Source organism: Octopus bimaculoides, chromosome Z, assembly GCF_046866305.1.
Source record: "Octopus bimaculoides isolate indiv1 chromosome Z, ASM4686630v1, whole genome shotgun sequence".
Taxonomy (NCBI): domain Eukaryota; kingdom Metazoa; phylum Mollusca; class Cephalopoda; order Octopoda; family Octopodidae; genus Octopus; species Octopus bimaculoides.
The window spans coordinates 37,361,680-37,379,032 of NC_142944.1; the positions used below are offsets into that span (position 1 = coordinate 37,361,680).

Genomic DNA, 17,353 nt, shown 5'->3' on the forward strand with positions numbered 1-17,353 from the left:
AATACATAGCTAATCAATAGGTGATTAGTTGTATTAGTCAGTGAAAATGTATTAAGCAGGTGAAATGTCCTTGGTAGTATGTTTCTCCTGTCATTTACATGAAGTCAGGAACTGTTCAGAAACTGTTTACATGACATCAACATAATGTAATTTAAGGATTCATAGAATAACTTTTGATAGAAATGTATCATGTTTAAAAGATCTTTAAGAATCCAAAATATGACAACTTAGTAGTAAGTTAAGCGAGAAAGGTAAATTTTATAGAAAGAGATGTAATATGGTTCAAGAATTGCTTTTATTTTGGTTGCATTTGATTTAGTAAGTTCACACAAGATGGTAAATTTTCTCAACTGAGAAATTCTCAAATTAAAATATAAAAAAAATCAATTTGTGACACAAAATAGCAATGATTCAGTACAGACCCTGGTTTGAGATGTGTAAAATGACATATGTAGAAAGACTTAGGATTTCAGGTGTTTTCAAACTAATCATTTATGGTAATTCAAAGTATCTGAATCTGAGAGAAGATATATCACAATGCAAACATTTTTCTTGGCTCATGCACTCCTCTCAGTCTGTTGCAGAAGTCAAAGCTTTTGTAATCTTAAAGTTTCTGCAACTATTTGTTCCATCTTCTACATATTCTTAATCAAAACTCCCAAATATGCTTGATCTCTTTCACAATTAAAGTACCATTGTCTCTGCACCAATCAGAACATCTAGCCACTGCTTACTGATAGACACCATACAATGTTCCCTCATTTCTAGAATACTATAACATGTCAAGTCATCCAACACAACAGAAATCTACAAGTTTTCCTACATTAACACTCACTGAAAAACATGCTTCATTCCTAACCTGTCCAAGTAATAAGTGAATGATGCTATCTTAATGTCTTCACACACAATGAAACCCTAACTACCCAAATCTATAAAGTGTTTCTTGTCCTTCCTAGACATAAATACTAAAAGTTTCAAAGTTGCTATAAATTATGATGATTCCACAAAGATATTGAGTCCCATAAAATAATTGTTTGGGTGTCAGAAATATTTCCACTATAGTCAGCTAGGGACTCTCTGCAAACTCAACACCTGCAGGAAAAAACAAAAATCAAAACCAGTGCCTTCCAGACTACAGCTTTTGGTTCAATGCCTAAAGAATTTCTACTAGCTTTGTATCACCTTAACCAACACTCTGTAATCATAATAGCCTAGCCATCACTCTTTAACCATGGTAGTATCATATGAAGTATTCTGTAGAAGCTTGAACATTTGCATCTAGCTCCAAACTGCACAAATGCAGTAAGACTATCAAAACTTTCTCCACTCCACTTGTCTTGCTATTATGTATACATATACACACCAAGCATGCAATCACCTCATCACTTCAAACTAAGAAGGCTACCAAGTTTGATAATGTTCCTTTCGTTACCTTAAAAAAATGCACCCTAAAGTTAATCTCTACCTGTATTCTCTACAGGAATAGTATTCCATTCTTAGATATCTACTCTGTTACATGTTGAGGATGATGACAGAATTCATAATGACTCCTACACAATGTCTCTCTCTCTTTCTTCAGTTACCACATATGACTTTTGCAGACATCAATTGGGTCCTACTACTCCTTCTTCCCCTCTCTCTTGTAAATCTGAGTGGAAAGTGTTAATATTTGGTGTATGAATCTTGCAGCTTAGCCATCTACCTACAGACTTCATTTGAGGCCTTTTGCAGTAGCACATTATTCAAGAGTATGTTGATGAAACTTACTATACTTCAGCAGAGTCCTGTTTCAAGCATTTAGGCCAAGTTGCTGGCTTGAGGATACCTTCATCTTTTCTCCTCTTCTTGAGTATATTAATGAACAGTTTACTGTCTCCTAATGGCACTCGCTTCTATGAAGATGATACTACTCCTTCCTCTTTCTTAATCATCATACAAGTATCATTCTTATGTAACTTCAACACTTCACTCAAGAAAAATCATTTTCTAATGAGGGTCACATCAAGCTTGTCTCCTTTGGCAGCATAATCACTACATCAATCAGAAAAACAGTCTTGACTTGCACCTCTCCTAGAAATGTATGACATGCATTAAAAGTCTCATGTTTGCTATCAATTCTGATCTTCACCATCACTGACTATCTCTTCTGGTGATGTTTTGTTTATTATAGAAAAGAACTCAATCATGAAGAACTCCCCTTTCTCAGATGGAATGGAATACTACTGCTGCAATACACATACAAGATTAGCAAGGTGATTCCTTACCAAAAGGATCTCTAGCAACTTTGTGAGATCATCCTTTCCTTCAGTTCTTAACTTTGATTGTTATGTAAGTAGCATTCCTGCAGAGCAACTTTCCATATTTTATGTTCACAGTATCATCATTTAATGTGTTTTCCATGCTGGCATAGGTTGGACAGTCTGACCAGTTGAAGAGCTGCCCAAGTTCCACGTCTGTTTTGGAATGGTTTCTATGACTAGATGCCCTTCCTAATACCAATCACTTTACAGTGTACTAGATGTGTTTACATGGCACCAGTACAGTTGCTTTTTACATGGCATTAGCACCCATGAGCCCACAGGTGCTGTTCACATTGTATCCAATTCTATACACATTCAAAGAGACTTCCAAAACTACATTTTACTACTCTACCAGTTCTACCACAACATAAACAGACATGACAAGTGTAAAAAAGAACCTCAGGTTACTTCAAATCAATAAGGCTGCTTGTCCTGGCAATGTATATTAACTGTAAACTATGTTTCAGAACTAACCCTCAAACTCATCACACTGTTTAAAAAATTCTCTCTATATATGGATATATCCTGCCCTTTGTAAACACAGCACTGCATTTGATTCCCCAGAAGAGACACCCTTCCAATTATACTCATTTGCAATATTTCAAAATAAGACAACTAGAAACTTTTCCCATCTTGAATTTCCATTTCTCTCTTTAATGGCCAATTTTATGTACAGTATAGTGAAGCAGCTATCATGCTCTTAACATCAGAGGTCAACATTTTATAGTGGTGTCAGGGTTATCCATTTGTAATAAGTCATAACTTTCATTATTGGAAGTAATGCGTTAACATATAAGGTTAATTGAAGGAAGCTTATAACATTAAATATGTTCTGGTTGCAGTCACTTGTCTCCAAGTAAGAAAGGCAAATGGGAGCATGAGCGGGCGTAAAGTGCAGCAGCCTGACCCAATGCATGTTGAAGAATCAACAGGCACTGAATGGCGTGAATTTAGAATTTCTTTCCTTCATATAAGGGATGGACTGGAAGTCCCCGACTTCCACGTAAAACCAGAAGCTTCCAGAAAGGTCTCAAACATTCTAGAAGCTCAAGAGAGATTACTCTCATATCAATCCTTTTTTGTTTTACTTGCTATCGTAGCTGCCAGGGGTCACTACCTAACTCCCCTCTCAGATGAACAGTCAATAAGCAGAATCATTGTAGCAATCCAGGGCAGATATGAAGCAGAATGAGGTAGCAGAAACATGTGCTTGCAAACAAGTAGTAAAATATAAAAAGCAATACATGCATCTTGATAGATACTGAATATAATTGCAGAGTTTGGCACAGTAAACTTATAGCTACACAGCTATGCACATCAAACTAAATGCAAAACATGATAAGATGAAAATGTGAAAGCATGCATAGGAACAATGTTTGTGAATAACGTTCTTTGAAAAGTTTGTGTTGTAATACAAAGTTAAATGTACATAGTTCTGGATAATTTTTGTGTGAGTGCGACAGTAAACGAGAAGGTCCAGAATAAGGTGAATGCAGCATATACAGTGTGTAACACAACGAAAAGGAAGCTGAAGAAAGTTCTTTGTAGCTTGCTGCCTGGGAAGGTGGTTTCCATGAGACAGAGCAAGTGAAACTTGATGTGCAAGCGTGATAGCTAACGTCCAGGCAACTGGAAATCACAGGATGTGAAAGTCAAGGTGTATGAGAGTGCAATGTTGGCTGCCAAGACATAAGCAGTGCCAAGACTTTACCTGCAAGAGTAGTGGGTCGCTTGCAGAGGCTGAAAGAGTGTAAGTGCTAGAAAAGCAACAGTGACTAGTGAAGTGAGTCAAACCATAAGGATGGCGGCAAAAGAAGGAAGTTCCAACATGCAAGAGACTTGGTGTTGATCAGGCACCGAAGGAAGAAAAATGCATGGAACGCTATGTGATGCAAAGAAAAAAATGCGTTTATAAGAGGTGGTTTGTGCGTCCTACAAACTAGAGAAGAAACGCATGGCAAAAACACATAAGGAGCTTGTTTGCTGGATGAGAAAGGCTTGAGAAAAGCATTTAGCTAGAATAAACCAGAAATGTGTGAGAGTGGATAGCATGAGGCAGACAGCATGTATGTGTGTATGTATGCATGAACACTGAGCAATAATAATGTACAAGTGTGACTGCTGAAAGCACTGTGAAACAACACCGATTGCAGAGTCTGATGCAATATCTCCCAGCGAAAGCTGTGCATCTAAGACTGAGTGTGGAAGGTGAGGTGCTGAATAGAGAGCACTTCACAGCACCAAAAGGCATGTAACAGAATGGGTACACATGAAAGTATGCAAGAAAAATGCAAAATGTTCAGCTCGTTGAATAACTGTTCTAATGAATGCTGTTAAGAAATGCATGGTTGGTGGAAAAAAATGTCACATCTCGGATAAGGAAGCTGTTTGAAGTGCCTTCCAACTATGCAGTGCTCAGAGTGACTGAAATTTGCTGTATAAGGCCACAAAACCAGTTGCTGTACAGAAGATGAAGCAGGAACGATTCGAAATTGGGGTTGAAATCATGGCAGTGGTGACGTTAGTGCTGTAGTCAGTTACAAAGGCTGAGGCGGTGACGGTATTAGCAGTGTTGATGATAACGCTGTTCACATGCATGGCTGTTGAAGTCCAGCCACGTGGAAAATTTGAGACAGGCAAATGCAATAGAGAATTGTCGAGATTAAGCGTGCACATCCACTGCACATGCTCAGAGTGGTAATTGCGCAGGAAAAGACAGCAAGGAAGATGAAGACAGATGCCATGTTGGATAAACTCCAATGTGTATTTACTGGCAAAACGTTGACAGTCGACATTATGAGAGGAAATCACTTCAAAAGGAGATTATTTGAAAGAACACTGTGTATTTCCTTGTGAGAAGAATGCATACTCTGTTAGGTATGATTTCGAGGCGAAGAAGATGAATTCTAGAGGTTCACTTGGACAAGAGAAATATTCTGACATCAGGCCATTGATTTTTAGTTGAGAAGTGAGTGAAGACTGTGATTCTGTAGCTCAACCTACCATGTGCTGTGAAATAAGAATTGAGTTGTGCAAACCATAGTTTAGTGTTGCTGGAATAAGCTGGTATGGAGGTGTTACTCATGATTATGACAAAGAACAGGCATGGTAAGTGACTTTCTTGTTGGACATGGAAGACATGAAATTATTTCAAAATTAGAATATCAGAGGTGGTGGTAGAGTAATATAGAAATTACCTTGGAAAGTGTGGTATGGTGTCGATGTACCATTTGCTGTAGTTTGCATATCCAAATGAATCGGGTTTGCCATATTTTTGTGAAGTGGCCATCGTGTTCTTAATGTTGGAGGTCACCATTTTATAGTGGTGTCAGGGTTATCCATTTTTGGTGGTAACATTGACTTAATGACACACTATAATTTAGTCAGTATGAGAGAAAAGAGAGTCACTGTTTTTGCTCATAACAACAAGAGAATAAAATTCACGAGACACTTGTAATAAGTTATAACTTTTATTATCGGAGGTAATGCATTAACATACAAGTTTAATTGAAGGAAGTTTACAACATTACATGAATATGTTCTGGTTGCAGTCATATATCTTCAAATAAGAAAGGCAAATGTAAAGCAGCCTGACCCAATGCATGTTGAAGAACCAACTGGCACTGAATGGCGCAAATTTAGAATTTCTTTCCTTTATATAAGGAACGGAAGTCCTCGACTTCCACGTAAAACCGGAAACTTCCAGAAAGGTTTCGAACATTCTAGAAGCTTGAGGGAAATTATTCTTGTTACATCCCTTTTCCGCTTTGCTTGCCTTCGAAGCTACCAGGGGTCACTACAACAGCTTTAGCCCAATTTACGGAGAACTGACTTCCTATATCACTCACCAATAAACTGTAATTCTCGAGAAATTTGATGGAAAGTGTTATTCTCGAGAAATTTGATGGAAAGTGTTATTCTCGAGAAATTTGATGGAAAGTGTTGTTCTCGACACTAGCAAAACTTTTCACCATGAAGAAGTTTCCAGTAAAAAGCTTGCCTTCAGGCTGCATGTCTGATGTCTCTTGGATCAGTGGCTTCTGGTCAGATTGCATCATCACCACTCACCTGCATAGTATGAACTCCGATGCACATTAGGGTGTTTGTTAATTACTCTCTTCACTTCTATATCAAACTACATGTTTCATAACAATACAATATCACACTATATCCTTCCTTCAACATCCAAATGTCATCTCTATGCAAAATAGACGTATGAAGCCAAACTTACACTTACTCCATGAGCAGACACCTTGAAAACCTGCACTAATCATACCTTCTTCAGCAGCACAGAAACACAGTCACTACACTTAACATTAAAAAAAAACAACACATTATTACCTTCCTCCCTATTAAACATAGAACTAGAACTTACAAACTCATTATAAATGTTGGGCTTCACTGTCACCGAGTCTCTCCAGATCTCACATCTTTCATATAACAGAAAATATTCAGACCCCCATCCCCAACAAAGACCCACAATGGGGAACTGTTCCTACAGCAAGGATGTTATTGTTGCTACACAACACAGGCATTTCAGGGCACGTTCAAAGAAGCTCAACACATACCAACAGGCCCTTATACGAGTTGACTCCCTTGTCTTTTGTACTGATAGTACAGTTGTCTGTTATTAAGGGCTAGCTGGTCTGAATTTCCTTTCTGGTACTCATCTCATCATGCATATTATTCTTCCTCACCTAGGTACCACTCCGTCCAGTCCTACCTCATTGCCATGTTTGTCTTGTAACTGTCAGCTTGCAAACACTTAAGGGTAACATTCCATCTTGTCAGTCTCTGCAGCCCTGCCAAATACTTGGACGCAACAGTTCCTCCAGACCAAACTATTAAAAAAACCCCCAAAAAACCCACTCCAATCTGTAATTCACAGATGTATCCTCTTCACTCGACCATAACCGTTACTATAGAGGCTACTACTCTTCAAATCTTTGCACCCTTCTATTACTTTCTCCTTTCAAACCTAGTGCTAACAACTTACAAGTTAAGCAAGGCATGAACCACATATAAATCTCAACAGATACTGGATATCAACAACACTTTCCTTTCTTCTCAAATCATTTAAAACAACAAAACACAAATTAGTTTATACAGTTATGGCTAGTTTATACAGTTATGCAACACTAACACAAACTTGTAGAATGTCTCCCAAAATAGCACGAGAAAAGTAACGATAATTTTGATATACGCCAGGTGAGTTGTAATGAAGATTTCGTTTCAGGTTAATGTAGTATATCAGACACTATCATATATATGAGGATCCATATTTCCTGATTCCTGTCACCTTAAAGCAACACAATCTTTATTCAAGATGCAACATACAGAGTTTCACTATAAGCCCTCACAGTGTACATTTTCTCTAAATTTTGTAGTACAACTTCTCTGCAAGATAGTTATTCCGATGTGTCATGTTATTATCAACTCCGGTATTTATATATTAAGAATTTGGAGAAGGAACATTCATAACTTGGCTTCTGAACCTGACTAAGAAAGGACAGCCCTCATGGAAAGATTAACGAACACACACATAAAACAACCTGTATACATGAAAGGACTATGAGAATCTTCAAGTCAACAGAGATAGTCATATACAGTGGGTCATACAAAGTATTTTCCCTCTCATCATACTATACACACATAGAAAATTGTCGGTTTTGTGTTTATCAAACGAACGCTGTGCTGTAGAACAAAGCGCTCCCACCATGGCCATCTAGCTTGGAGAAACGATTATAAATGACGACGATAGATATTTATAGTTACGCGGCTTCCAGTCCTTCATTTTTTTTTTTTTTTTCATTGACGACAGTGTACCTACACTTTCTTACATGAAACAAACTAAAATACGAAAACATCAACTAAGAACATAAAGCATTATTCCTCCGAACTTCCGCTCTTTTCATTCTCCCCTTCCGACCTCTATCTCTCTGCCTTTCTTAATCTTCCAGCCCCAATGTTACCTCTATTACATTCTAATACCCGCTACTCTACATTCCCTCTCTTTATCTTTCCCTCCTTTCTATCTCTCTCTCTCCTCCTCCGTCTTTCACTTTTCTCCTCTTTCCCGCCCGCTTGTCAATATCTCCTCCTCCTTACCCTCTGTTTCCTTTTCTTTGCTTTTTTTTTTCACTCTTCCTTTATCTCTCACACTCCTGTTACTCCTTCTACTCTCTCTTCCTTTTCTTCTTTCAATCTTTGTATCTGTGTTCCTTCCTCACTCTTCCCTATTACTCCACACCTTCTCTATGTCACCCACTCTCTCTCTCTGTCCTTACCCAACTCCCAGTGACACTCTCTGTGTATATCTGTGAAAATGGCGGCAGCTCAGTAAAAACAACAACTTCCCGTGCTGGTGTAGAACGGATCTGGGGGAAACAGATCAGCGGCGAAAACGAGCGGAAACTCCTTACAACAATATATAAACGCCGAAAGCAATAATATTAACAATTTCACAGATTAATTGTTAACGTTTATAATATATTTTAATGTAGATTTCCCCTATAGAAGGTATTAAAATAAGATAGAAAATGAGGCTTCTGAAACCAAGCTGGGTAACATTGGATGGTAGGTTACAAAACAAATTATTCTATATACATTTGTGGTATTTAATTATATATAGAGACACTTTTGTTTATTACGTTGTTTGTTCATATTACTCCATATCTTTGTTTCTCTTGCCTTCTATTCTTTCAGTCAGTCTTTTTTTCCCCCTTTTGAACTCCTCATTAATTTTCTTCATATCTCTAATTGAAAAATAGAACATTAAAAAAAAAAAAAAATACAATTTAAAAAAAAATTAATTTGTATACATGATATATCCTTACCTGTATACTTCGTGAATAACACTATTTATGAATATGTGGACCTTATGTTTTGCTTTGTTGATCGTTTGTTACATGTTTCACAAGTAATTTACATCTGACGTTTTCAATTAATCTTATTGTATGTAGACGACCTTTTGTTGTCAAGGATCTTCTCATCTTAAATTTGGATATTGTTTTCGGAAAATATTTAAACCACGTGGTGGGGAAGGGTGTATTTATTTACAATTAATTTTTAACTAAACTAGATAACTTTTAAAATGTGTTTATTTTCTTAGTCGAATCTGATGCTGTCCCATATGAGAACAAGGCATATTCCCATTTCATGAGTAAAGTTCCTCAACAAGCCACCCGGTGTCCAATGATGTTCAGCTTGTCCTGTCTCTTTCTCCCACTCTCGTAGACATGGATCATTTGTCTATTTGAACTTACGAAGTAACCATCTCACACTATTGAAGAAATAATACCTCACAATAATGATAAATTTTCGACCATCCCAATAGAATTCTTATTTGAAAAATTCAGTTATCAAATATGAAAATTCAAGTGAATCTTCATATTTGATAAATGTATTTTTGAAATTTCAAATTTTTACATTTCCAACATTTTTTTTTATCTACTCCTTAACTCTATGTAGGAAACTAACATGTTGCAATTAAAAAATAATAATAATGTATTAAATAAGCCTAACAAACAAAGAAATATGAGAGTATTGATTTGGTTTCAATATCAATTTTGTAAGTTCGATGTTTTGATTGGTAATAAGATAAACTTATTCACATCTTCGGAATGCTTAATATAATGGTTGCCTAGAATCAAATAGCAAATGTTTCCACTATTTATTAAATATAAATATTTGAGTTTTGTTTTCTTTGACTGACTTTGCAACTGTTTATTGTGAACAAGTGAAATGTTAAACTTAAGCAACATTTAGCAGTAATTAGAACTTCATCTGCTAACCTTGATTCATTGTTAATTGCTGCTCCCCATTTATGTTCTGCCAATTATGAAACGATTGTTTTTATTTTTTACTTTTTTGCACGAGCATTTATTTCTTTGTCGCAAATCAAATATTAATAAAGTTTTCTTGAGTCTATCAAGAATTGATTAAAGAAGCCGAATTGACAGACACTTAGTTAAATTCATTAAAGCGAATTAAAATAAAATTGGATGCAACCAGCATTAAGGTTAGCCTGGATCCAACTTGTCTTTGGCGGCTCAAAAAGAGCGCTACAATTAATTGTTCACTCGACAACTGAAACAAGAGTGAAGAATGCCCCAACCTCTTCCTAGACACATATATATGTATATATCCTATTTTATATTATAACATTAATTAAATAGTTTGCTCTTAAGGCGATCCTCGATTGGGGCAGAGCCTTTTCTTTGGGATAAAAGTAAATAACCGATGTAATCGATCATTGTATTGTTCGCTATATCGCACCTGGAGAAATGAAAGACAAAGACGGACGATGATTGTGGTGTGATTTGTCTCCATTAGGTGTGTGAGAGAGAATAACGATTCTTATTTTGTGGTTATATGTATTGTTTATGTGTGTATGTATATTATAGAAATAAATGTATATGTCAATGAATTGCAAAAGAACAGGATGGTAAAATCCTTTTCATTAGCTTTTGGCACTCGGAGTTGGGTGCTTGTGCAGCATTGCATCCTCAGAACCATTTAATGTATATACATTTATATGTAGGGGTATGCTGGCATGGGTTAAGAAATTTGATGGTAACTTGTTCTGGACACCAGCAAAACTTTTCAACATGTCTGTTTTGAAATCTCCAGCAAAAAGCTTGTCTGCAGGCTACATGACTGTTGTCTCATGGATCAGTGCCGTAGGGCTGCGTCGAGCTTCAATATCTGTTATGGCATTGTTTCTAGGTCTGATAAACAATGGATACGCAAGTTTTATTGCAATCACAGGCAAGCTAGCTGCAAAATAACCTTATATGCCAAGTATACAGGAGCATTATTCACAATATACCCAAGAAATACATTGTCTCAGCTGTTCAGAAAGTTACCTAGAAATAGGCAATAGTTTTTGTCATCTAAGTAACGGAATTACTAATAGTGGATAGATACTCTGAAATTGTAATAACCAGAGTAAGAGCAGATTGTATGATGCTTGAGTTATAAGGGTGCAAGACCTGGGCTCTGAATACAAAGGATTTGTGTTGATTAGAAAGAACTATAAGTGAACATGCTTTGTTAGATGTGTAATGTCAGTGTGTGAAGGCACATGGCTCAGTGGTTAGAGCATCAGTCTCACAATCACGAGGTAGTGAGTTCGATTCCTGGACCAGGCTGTGTGTTGTGTTCTTGAACAAGACACTTTATTTCACATTGCTCCAGTTCACTTGGCTGTAGAGATGAGTTGCAACGTCACTAGTGCCAAGCTATATCAGACTGTCTTGGATAACATCAGTGGCATAGAGAGAGAGGAGGCTGTACAACACAGTAGAAATTACCCGAGAGAAAGCCTGTGTATAAGAGGCATTCAATATTGTTTGCAAGACTGTATGTATGGTTTAACACTGCTGTATAAAACTATGCTAAGTGCACAAAGCAAATGGTGTAACAGGAAGATGAAGTGCTGAATTCTTCTCAAGATACTGAACCTCACAAAGGAGATGACAAGGGATCATGAAGACTGGTGACATGCTGTAGTGGAGAAAACCCACTCTCTTGGACAAGCATGGCAGAAAGAATGCTTACGAAATGAGTGTTGATAACTGAGACAGTCTTGAACAGTGGGCAATTATTCACTGCCTCTCCTCAGCCTCCATGCCCAAGTTATTTTCAAAGCTTTTAACCTTTGCTCTGCACCAGTTCTATAATGTTCTCATCTCACTATCCTCACTTTTCCTCCCTAATTCCCACCTGGGATGTTCTTTTTACATTCACAGTCTGTTTAGTCTTTTTTCATTGTCTTCTCCAACAGCTTCTCTGTCACTTCAGCATATCTCCTTTCCTTACACACCCTTTCTTTAAATGACTTTCTGGAGCCACGTCACTTCTATTTTTATTCTTTCTTTCATATTCCCTTTTCTCATATCTACCTATACCAGAGATTCTCAACAGCGGTCCATATAAAATTTTGTTATCTGCAATAAATTTCTTATGTTTCACAGAACATTTTAACAATTTTTGGATCTTTGTGATTTGATGGCCAACACTTGTTTTCTTAATGAAACACTTTCAAACTTGGGACACTTGTAAAATGTGTCATACAAAACAACTTTTTCTCTTAGCCTTCTTAACAAAAAATTGTACATCGCAAGTTATTTCATGTTAAAGTTGTCGTATTTCTGTAATTTCAATCAATCACTGACGTCTATTCAGCTGAATACAGTCAGTGCTCTTTTGTAAACAGCCGGTGTTAAGTGTGTTATTCCCTGTGACATATTTCATCCGGTTTAATCGTAATTTATACGCATATATTGTTTATATAATAAATTACGCTGTGCGTATCTGTGTGTGTATATTTTTGCCATAACCTCACTCATAACCCTAACCCTAAACTAGAGTTTGATTTGAAGAAGATTTGGCTGCTATTTCTAGGAAATGAAGCACTTGGTGGAGGTGCATTAATAATTCAAGTATTTTGATGGCTTTTTTTCCTTTGTTTACGAACAGTCTAGTTAATCGGAAATGTCAGAACTAATGGAGATTAATACCATATATACACCGTCACAGCACTAACTGTATTCAACTGAATAGACGTCAGTGATTAGTTGAAATTATCGAAATAAGACAATTTTTAACGTGAAATAAATTCGAATACAAAATTTTTTATCTGTTCTATACCACAAAATATACAAGTATACGAAGTTTGAAAGTGTTTCGGTACCAAAAACACTACATAAAAAAATGTTGCCCGTCAAATCATAAAGGTCCCAATTTTTTAAAATACAATTCCTAATAATATTTAATTATAAAAATATGATTTTTTTAACATTGAATGGCTGGGAGGATCCATCCAAGTAAAATTGGAATCAAAGGGGTCCGTGGGTAAAACTGGTTGAGAAACACTGATCTATACTTACCCTTATATGGGATAATCTTGTAGCTTTTTACACAGTCTCCTCTCTTTCTACTGTCCTTTCCATAGTCTCCCCTAATAGTGCTTATCCTATTACCCTTTCTACTGCCACCACCCTCTCATAGTTCTAAATCAGTTCCTCACACATGCTGTATCCTCTCTCATCACCCCCACACCAGAATCATTATACCCAGTACTATAAAGTGGTTGGCTTTAGGAAGTACATCAAGCCATGAAAAGCATGCCAAAATATACAGTGGAGTATGATGCAATCTTCCAACTAATCAGATCCTGTCAAATTGTTCAATTCATGCCAGCAGAAAAAAAGATGTTAAACAACGGTGATAATGTGTATGTGTGTGTGTCCATCTATCCTTCAAATGCATAAAATGCATGTGTGTGTGTGTGTGTGTATATATATATATATATATATATATATATATATAGGCGCAAGAGTGGCTGTGTTTTAAGAAGCTTCCCAACCACATGGTTCCAGGTTCAGTCCCACTGCGTGGCACCTTGGGCAACTAACTTCTACTATAGCCTCAGACTAACCAAAGCCTTGTGAGTGGATTTGGTAGATGGAAACTGAGAGAAGCCTGTCATTATGTATGCGTGTGTGTTTGCATGTCTGTGTTTGTCTCCCCACCACACTTGAGACTGATGCTGGGGTGTGTATATCCCCATAACTTAGTGGGTTGGCAACAGAGACTGATAGAATAAGTACTGGGCTTACAAAGAATTAAGTTTGACTAAAGGTGGTGCCCCAGCATGGCTGCAGTCAAATAACTGAAAAAAGTAAAAGAAAAGAATATATAAGATGCAGTGAATAAACTGTCATCTAAATTACACAAAAATGAAAATAACACTGACATTTCATTTTAACAGATTACATAAAAATATCTTGAAATACTAAAGAGTAAACTGACCCTACTATACTGTCATCATCATCATCGTTTAACGTCCGCTTTCCATGCTAGCATGGGTTGGACGATTTGACTGAGGACTGGTGAAACCGGATGGCTACACCAGGCTCCAATCTGATTTGGCAGAGTTTCTACAGCTGGATGCCCTTCCTAACGCCAACCACTCAGAGAGTGTAGTGGGTGCTTTTACGTGTCACCCGCACGAAGGTCAGTCAGGCGGTACTGGTAACTGTGTAGTCGACAAAATCAAAAACAATGTGCGTGCACAAAATTAAATCTATAAAATGGTGACAATTTACCCATTGCAACTTCTGTGTGTGTGTGTGTGTGTATATATATATATATATATAATTTTATGTGCTGGTATGGGTTGGATGGTTTGACAGGAGCTTGCTAGACTGAAGATTGTACCAAGCTTTACTGTCTGTTTTGACATGGTTTTTATGGCTCCTACAGAGTGGACAGTACTTTTTACTTGGCATCAACAAGGCTTGTTTTGGCATGGATGTCCTTCTAAACACTAACCACTTTCCAGTGTAGACTGAATGCATTAGCACTGACAGGGTTACTCAGACAAATTTCTTTTGGGGAGGAAAGGCATTGGAGGCGGTGACCTTGTACCAAATGAGGAGAGGCTAGAGTGACAGAAGGATAGAAATAGGTATGTTGCTAGAGAGAGAGATCAAGAATGTGGACAGAAACAGGTTTATTACTGTAGAGGAGATACATGCTAAACCAGTCAGAGAGTGAATATGATCAAGAGTGAGAGTGGGAGAGAGATGGTAAAGTGCCAGGGCATATCCTCAAGGTACAGGGATGAGAATATAAGTGGGATGGTAGAGTATTGTCAAGGGTGCATTAGTTAGTAGTAGAGTGTGGGCTGACGAAAGTCTTGTACATGAATCCCACATGTAGTACTCAGTTGAGCAATTGACTTGAACCTTCATCATCATTTAACGTTCGTTGTCCATGCTGGCATGGGTTGGATGGTTTGACTGGGCTGGGAGGCTGCACCAGACTCCAGTTTTATTTGGCATGATTTTCTATGGCAGGATTCCGTTCCTAATGTCAACCACACCAAGAGTGTAATGGGTGCTTTTTTGTGCCACCAGCACACTGGGGTGCATTTATGTGCCACTTGCATGATGCCAATAACTGCCACGACTGGAATTTTGCTTGGTTTGATGGATCTTCTTCCCAAGCACATCATGCCAAAGATCTTGGTCATTGCCTCTGTGAAGCTCAACACTTGAAAGGAACTCAGCTACTTTGCTTCTGTTAGGCCCAATGCTTCAAAGGAACTCATCTACTTTGCCTCCATCAGATCCAATGCTCAAGAGGAACTCAGCTAGGCCCAACACTAGAAAGGTACTCAGCAACTTTGCCTCCATGTGGCCCAACATGCAAAAAAATGTTCTTTACGTGACACAGCTGTCCTTGTCCATATGCATTACATGACCATACCAATGCAGTCATCTCTCTTGCACACCACATCTGATTCCTCTTATGCCTAACTCTTCTCTCAAGATGCTTACACTATCAAACATGCACACTCACATTGCACATAAAGTGAAGCATACTGGCTTCATTTCTTTCAAGCCTATGCATGTCCTTGGTTGTCATAGCTCATGTTTCACTGCCGTGCAGCATTGCTGTTCACACACAGGCATCAAACAATCTGCCTTTCACTCTGAGAGAGAAGCCCTTTGTTGCCAGCAGGGGTAGGAGCTCTCCAAACTTTGCTCAACCTAATCTTATTCTCACAGCTACGCTCTTGGAGAATCTACGTCTACATCTTCATGTGTGGCTTCTAGGTCATGAATGGGATGAAGCATGGTTGAAGAATGATTAAGGTAGAATAAACGGTTGTTTCATCTGGATAAGAGTGGATGTGTAGAAGGAAGACTGTGAAAGACAGAACTGAACCCTGGGTCACACCAGTGTTGAGTGAAAGTAGAACAGAAAGAGTTTCATCAAAACATGCATCCAATGTTGCAATCTGATGGGAAGTTACTGATCCAAGAGATGGGTGATGGGTAGAGCCTGTAGGCAGGATATTTTGATAAAAAAGATTTATATATATCAGCCATGGTCAAATCATTTGCAGATGTCTAGATCAACAATTTTGCTTTCATTCACATTCTCTAAAGTGAATATAGACTGATGAGGGCAGAAGAGAGTGGGCCATCAGTGGATTTGGCTCTGTAGAAACAGTACTGTTGGTAAGGCAGCGAGTTGGCAGAAACGTTAGCACGCCGGGCGAAGTGCTTAGCGGTATTTCGTCTGCCATTACGTTCTGAGTTCAAATTCTGCCGAGGTCGACTTTCATCCTTTCGGGGTCGATTAAATAAGTACCAGTTCCGCACTGGGGTCGATGTAAGCGACCTAATCCCTTTGTCTGTCCTTGTTTGTCCCCTCTGTGTGTAGCCCCTTGTGGGCAGTAAAGAAATAAGAAACAGTACTGTTGGTGACCGAGGATAGACAGAAGTATTAAAGAATATGGATGTCTCCAATATCTGCAATAAGATGATAGCTGACTGAATTAGAAGTTTGCCTTTCTTTGGAATGGTTCACACTGAGATATTTCCAAATATATCCCTGTAGATAGTGAAAGATTGAAGATTTAATGAATGTAGGAACAGGTTGGAAAGAGTATTGCCAGGGCCTGTGGTTTTGCTTGTTTCTGCCTTTGGAGTGTGTGTGTGTGTGTAAGGTTGGAAGGTAGAAAGGGGGTAGATTTGGAGGAGATTGGTGAAGGATGAATTGTATGGAATTGAATGCAAAGATTGAAGCTTTCTCCATGAAGGTACTGTTTATAGACTCATTTTTATCGAGAAGTGGAGGGAAAGAGAACTCTGTAATGTTGGTGAAAATTCTCTTGGCAAGGGACCAGAAAAATCAGTTGCAGTTTGGAAGGTGGGAAAACTTCAACAGTTCATTACTTGTAACAAGTGATGTTTCAGTATTATACCTTAATGTTTTCAACAGCTCAGCAATGGTTTGTAACTTTGATCCTTTTCTTATTTTAATGTTTAATTTCTGTACTATATATTTACTTTCAGATAAACCAATATTTTCTATTGATATTCATCCAGATGGGTCTCGATTTGCCACAGGTGGTCAAGGTTAGTGTACTTTATTATTCCATGGTCATTAAGTCTTTCTTTTTGGCTCTTTAGTACATACACCTGTAAACTGTAGTAATATATACATATATATATATATATATATATATATAT

General features: G+C 37.7%; 1 protein-coding gene and 1 long non-coding RNA gene across 4 annotated transcripts in view; one reads left to right on the forward strand and one right to left on the reverse strand.

The window, feature by feature from the left end:
* Window positions 1-276: 276 nt before the first annotated feature.
* On the reverse strand, window positions 277-7,578 carry LOC149132215 (uncharacterized). The gene is made up of 2 exons (XR_016244756.1): window positions 5,498-7,578; window positions 277-5,309 (listed from the first exon to the last, which is right to left on the reverse strand). It is a non-coding gene; the product is annotated as an uncharacterized LOC149132215 (long non-coding RNA).
* A 1,024-nt stretch (window positions 7,579-8,602) lies between these two features.
* Window positions 8,603-17,353, forward strand: part of LOC106882986 (protein HIRA) — an 84,284-nt gene continuing 75,533 nt past the window's right edge. For all 3 annotated transcript variants that reach the window (XM_089365191.1, XM_089365193.1, XM_089365194.1), the window contains exons 1-2: window positions 8,603-8,876; window positions 17,177-17,239. In XM_089365191.1, coding sequence (XP_089221317.1) covers window positions 8,840-8,876; window positions 17,177-17,239 — 100 coding nt within the window. In that variant the 5' untranslated portion in view covers window positions 8,603-8,839. The remainder of the gene's footprint in view (window positions 8,877-17,176; window positions 17,240-17,353) is intronic.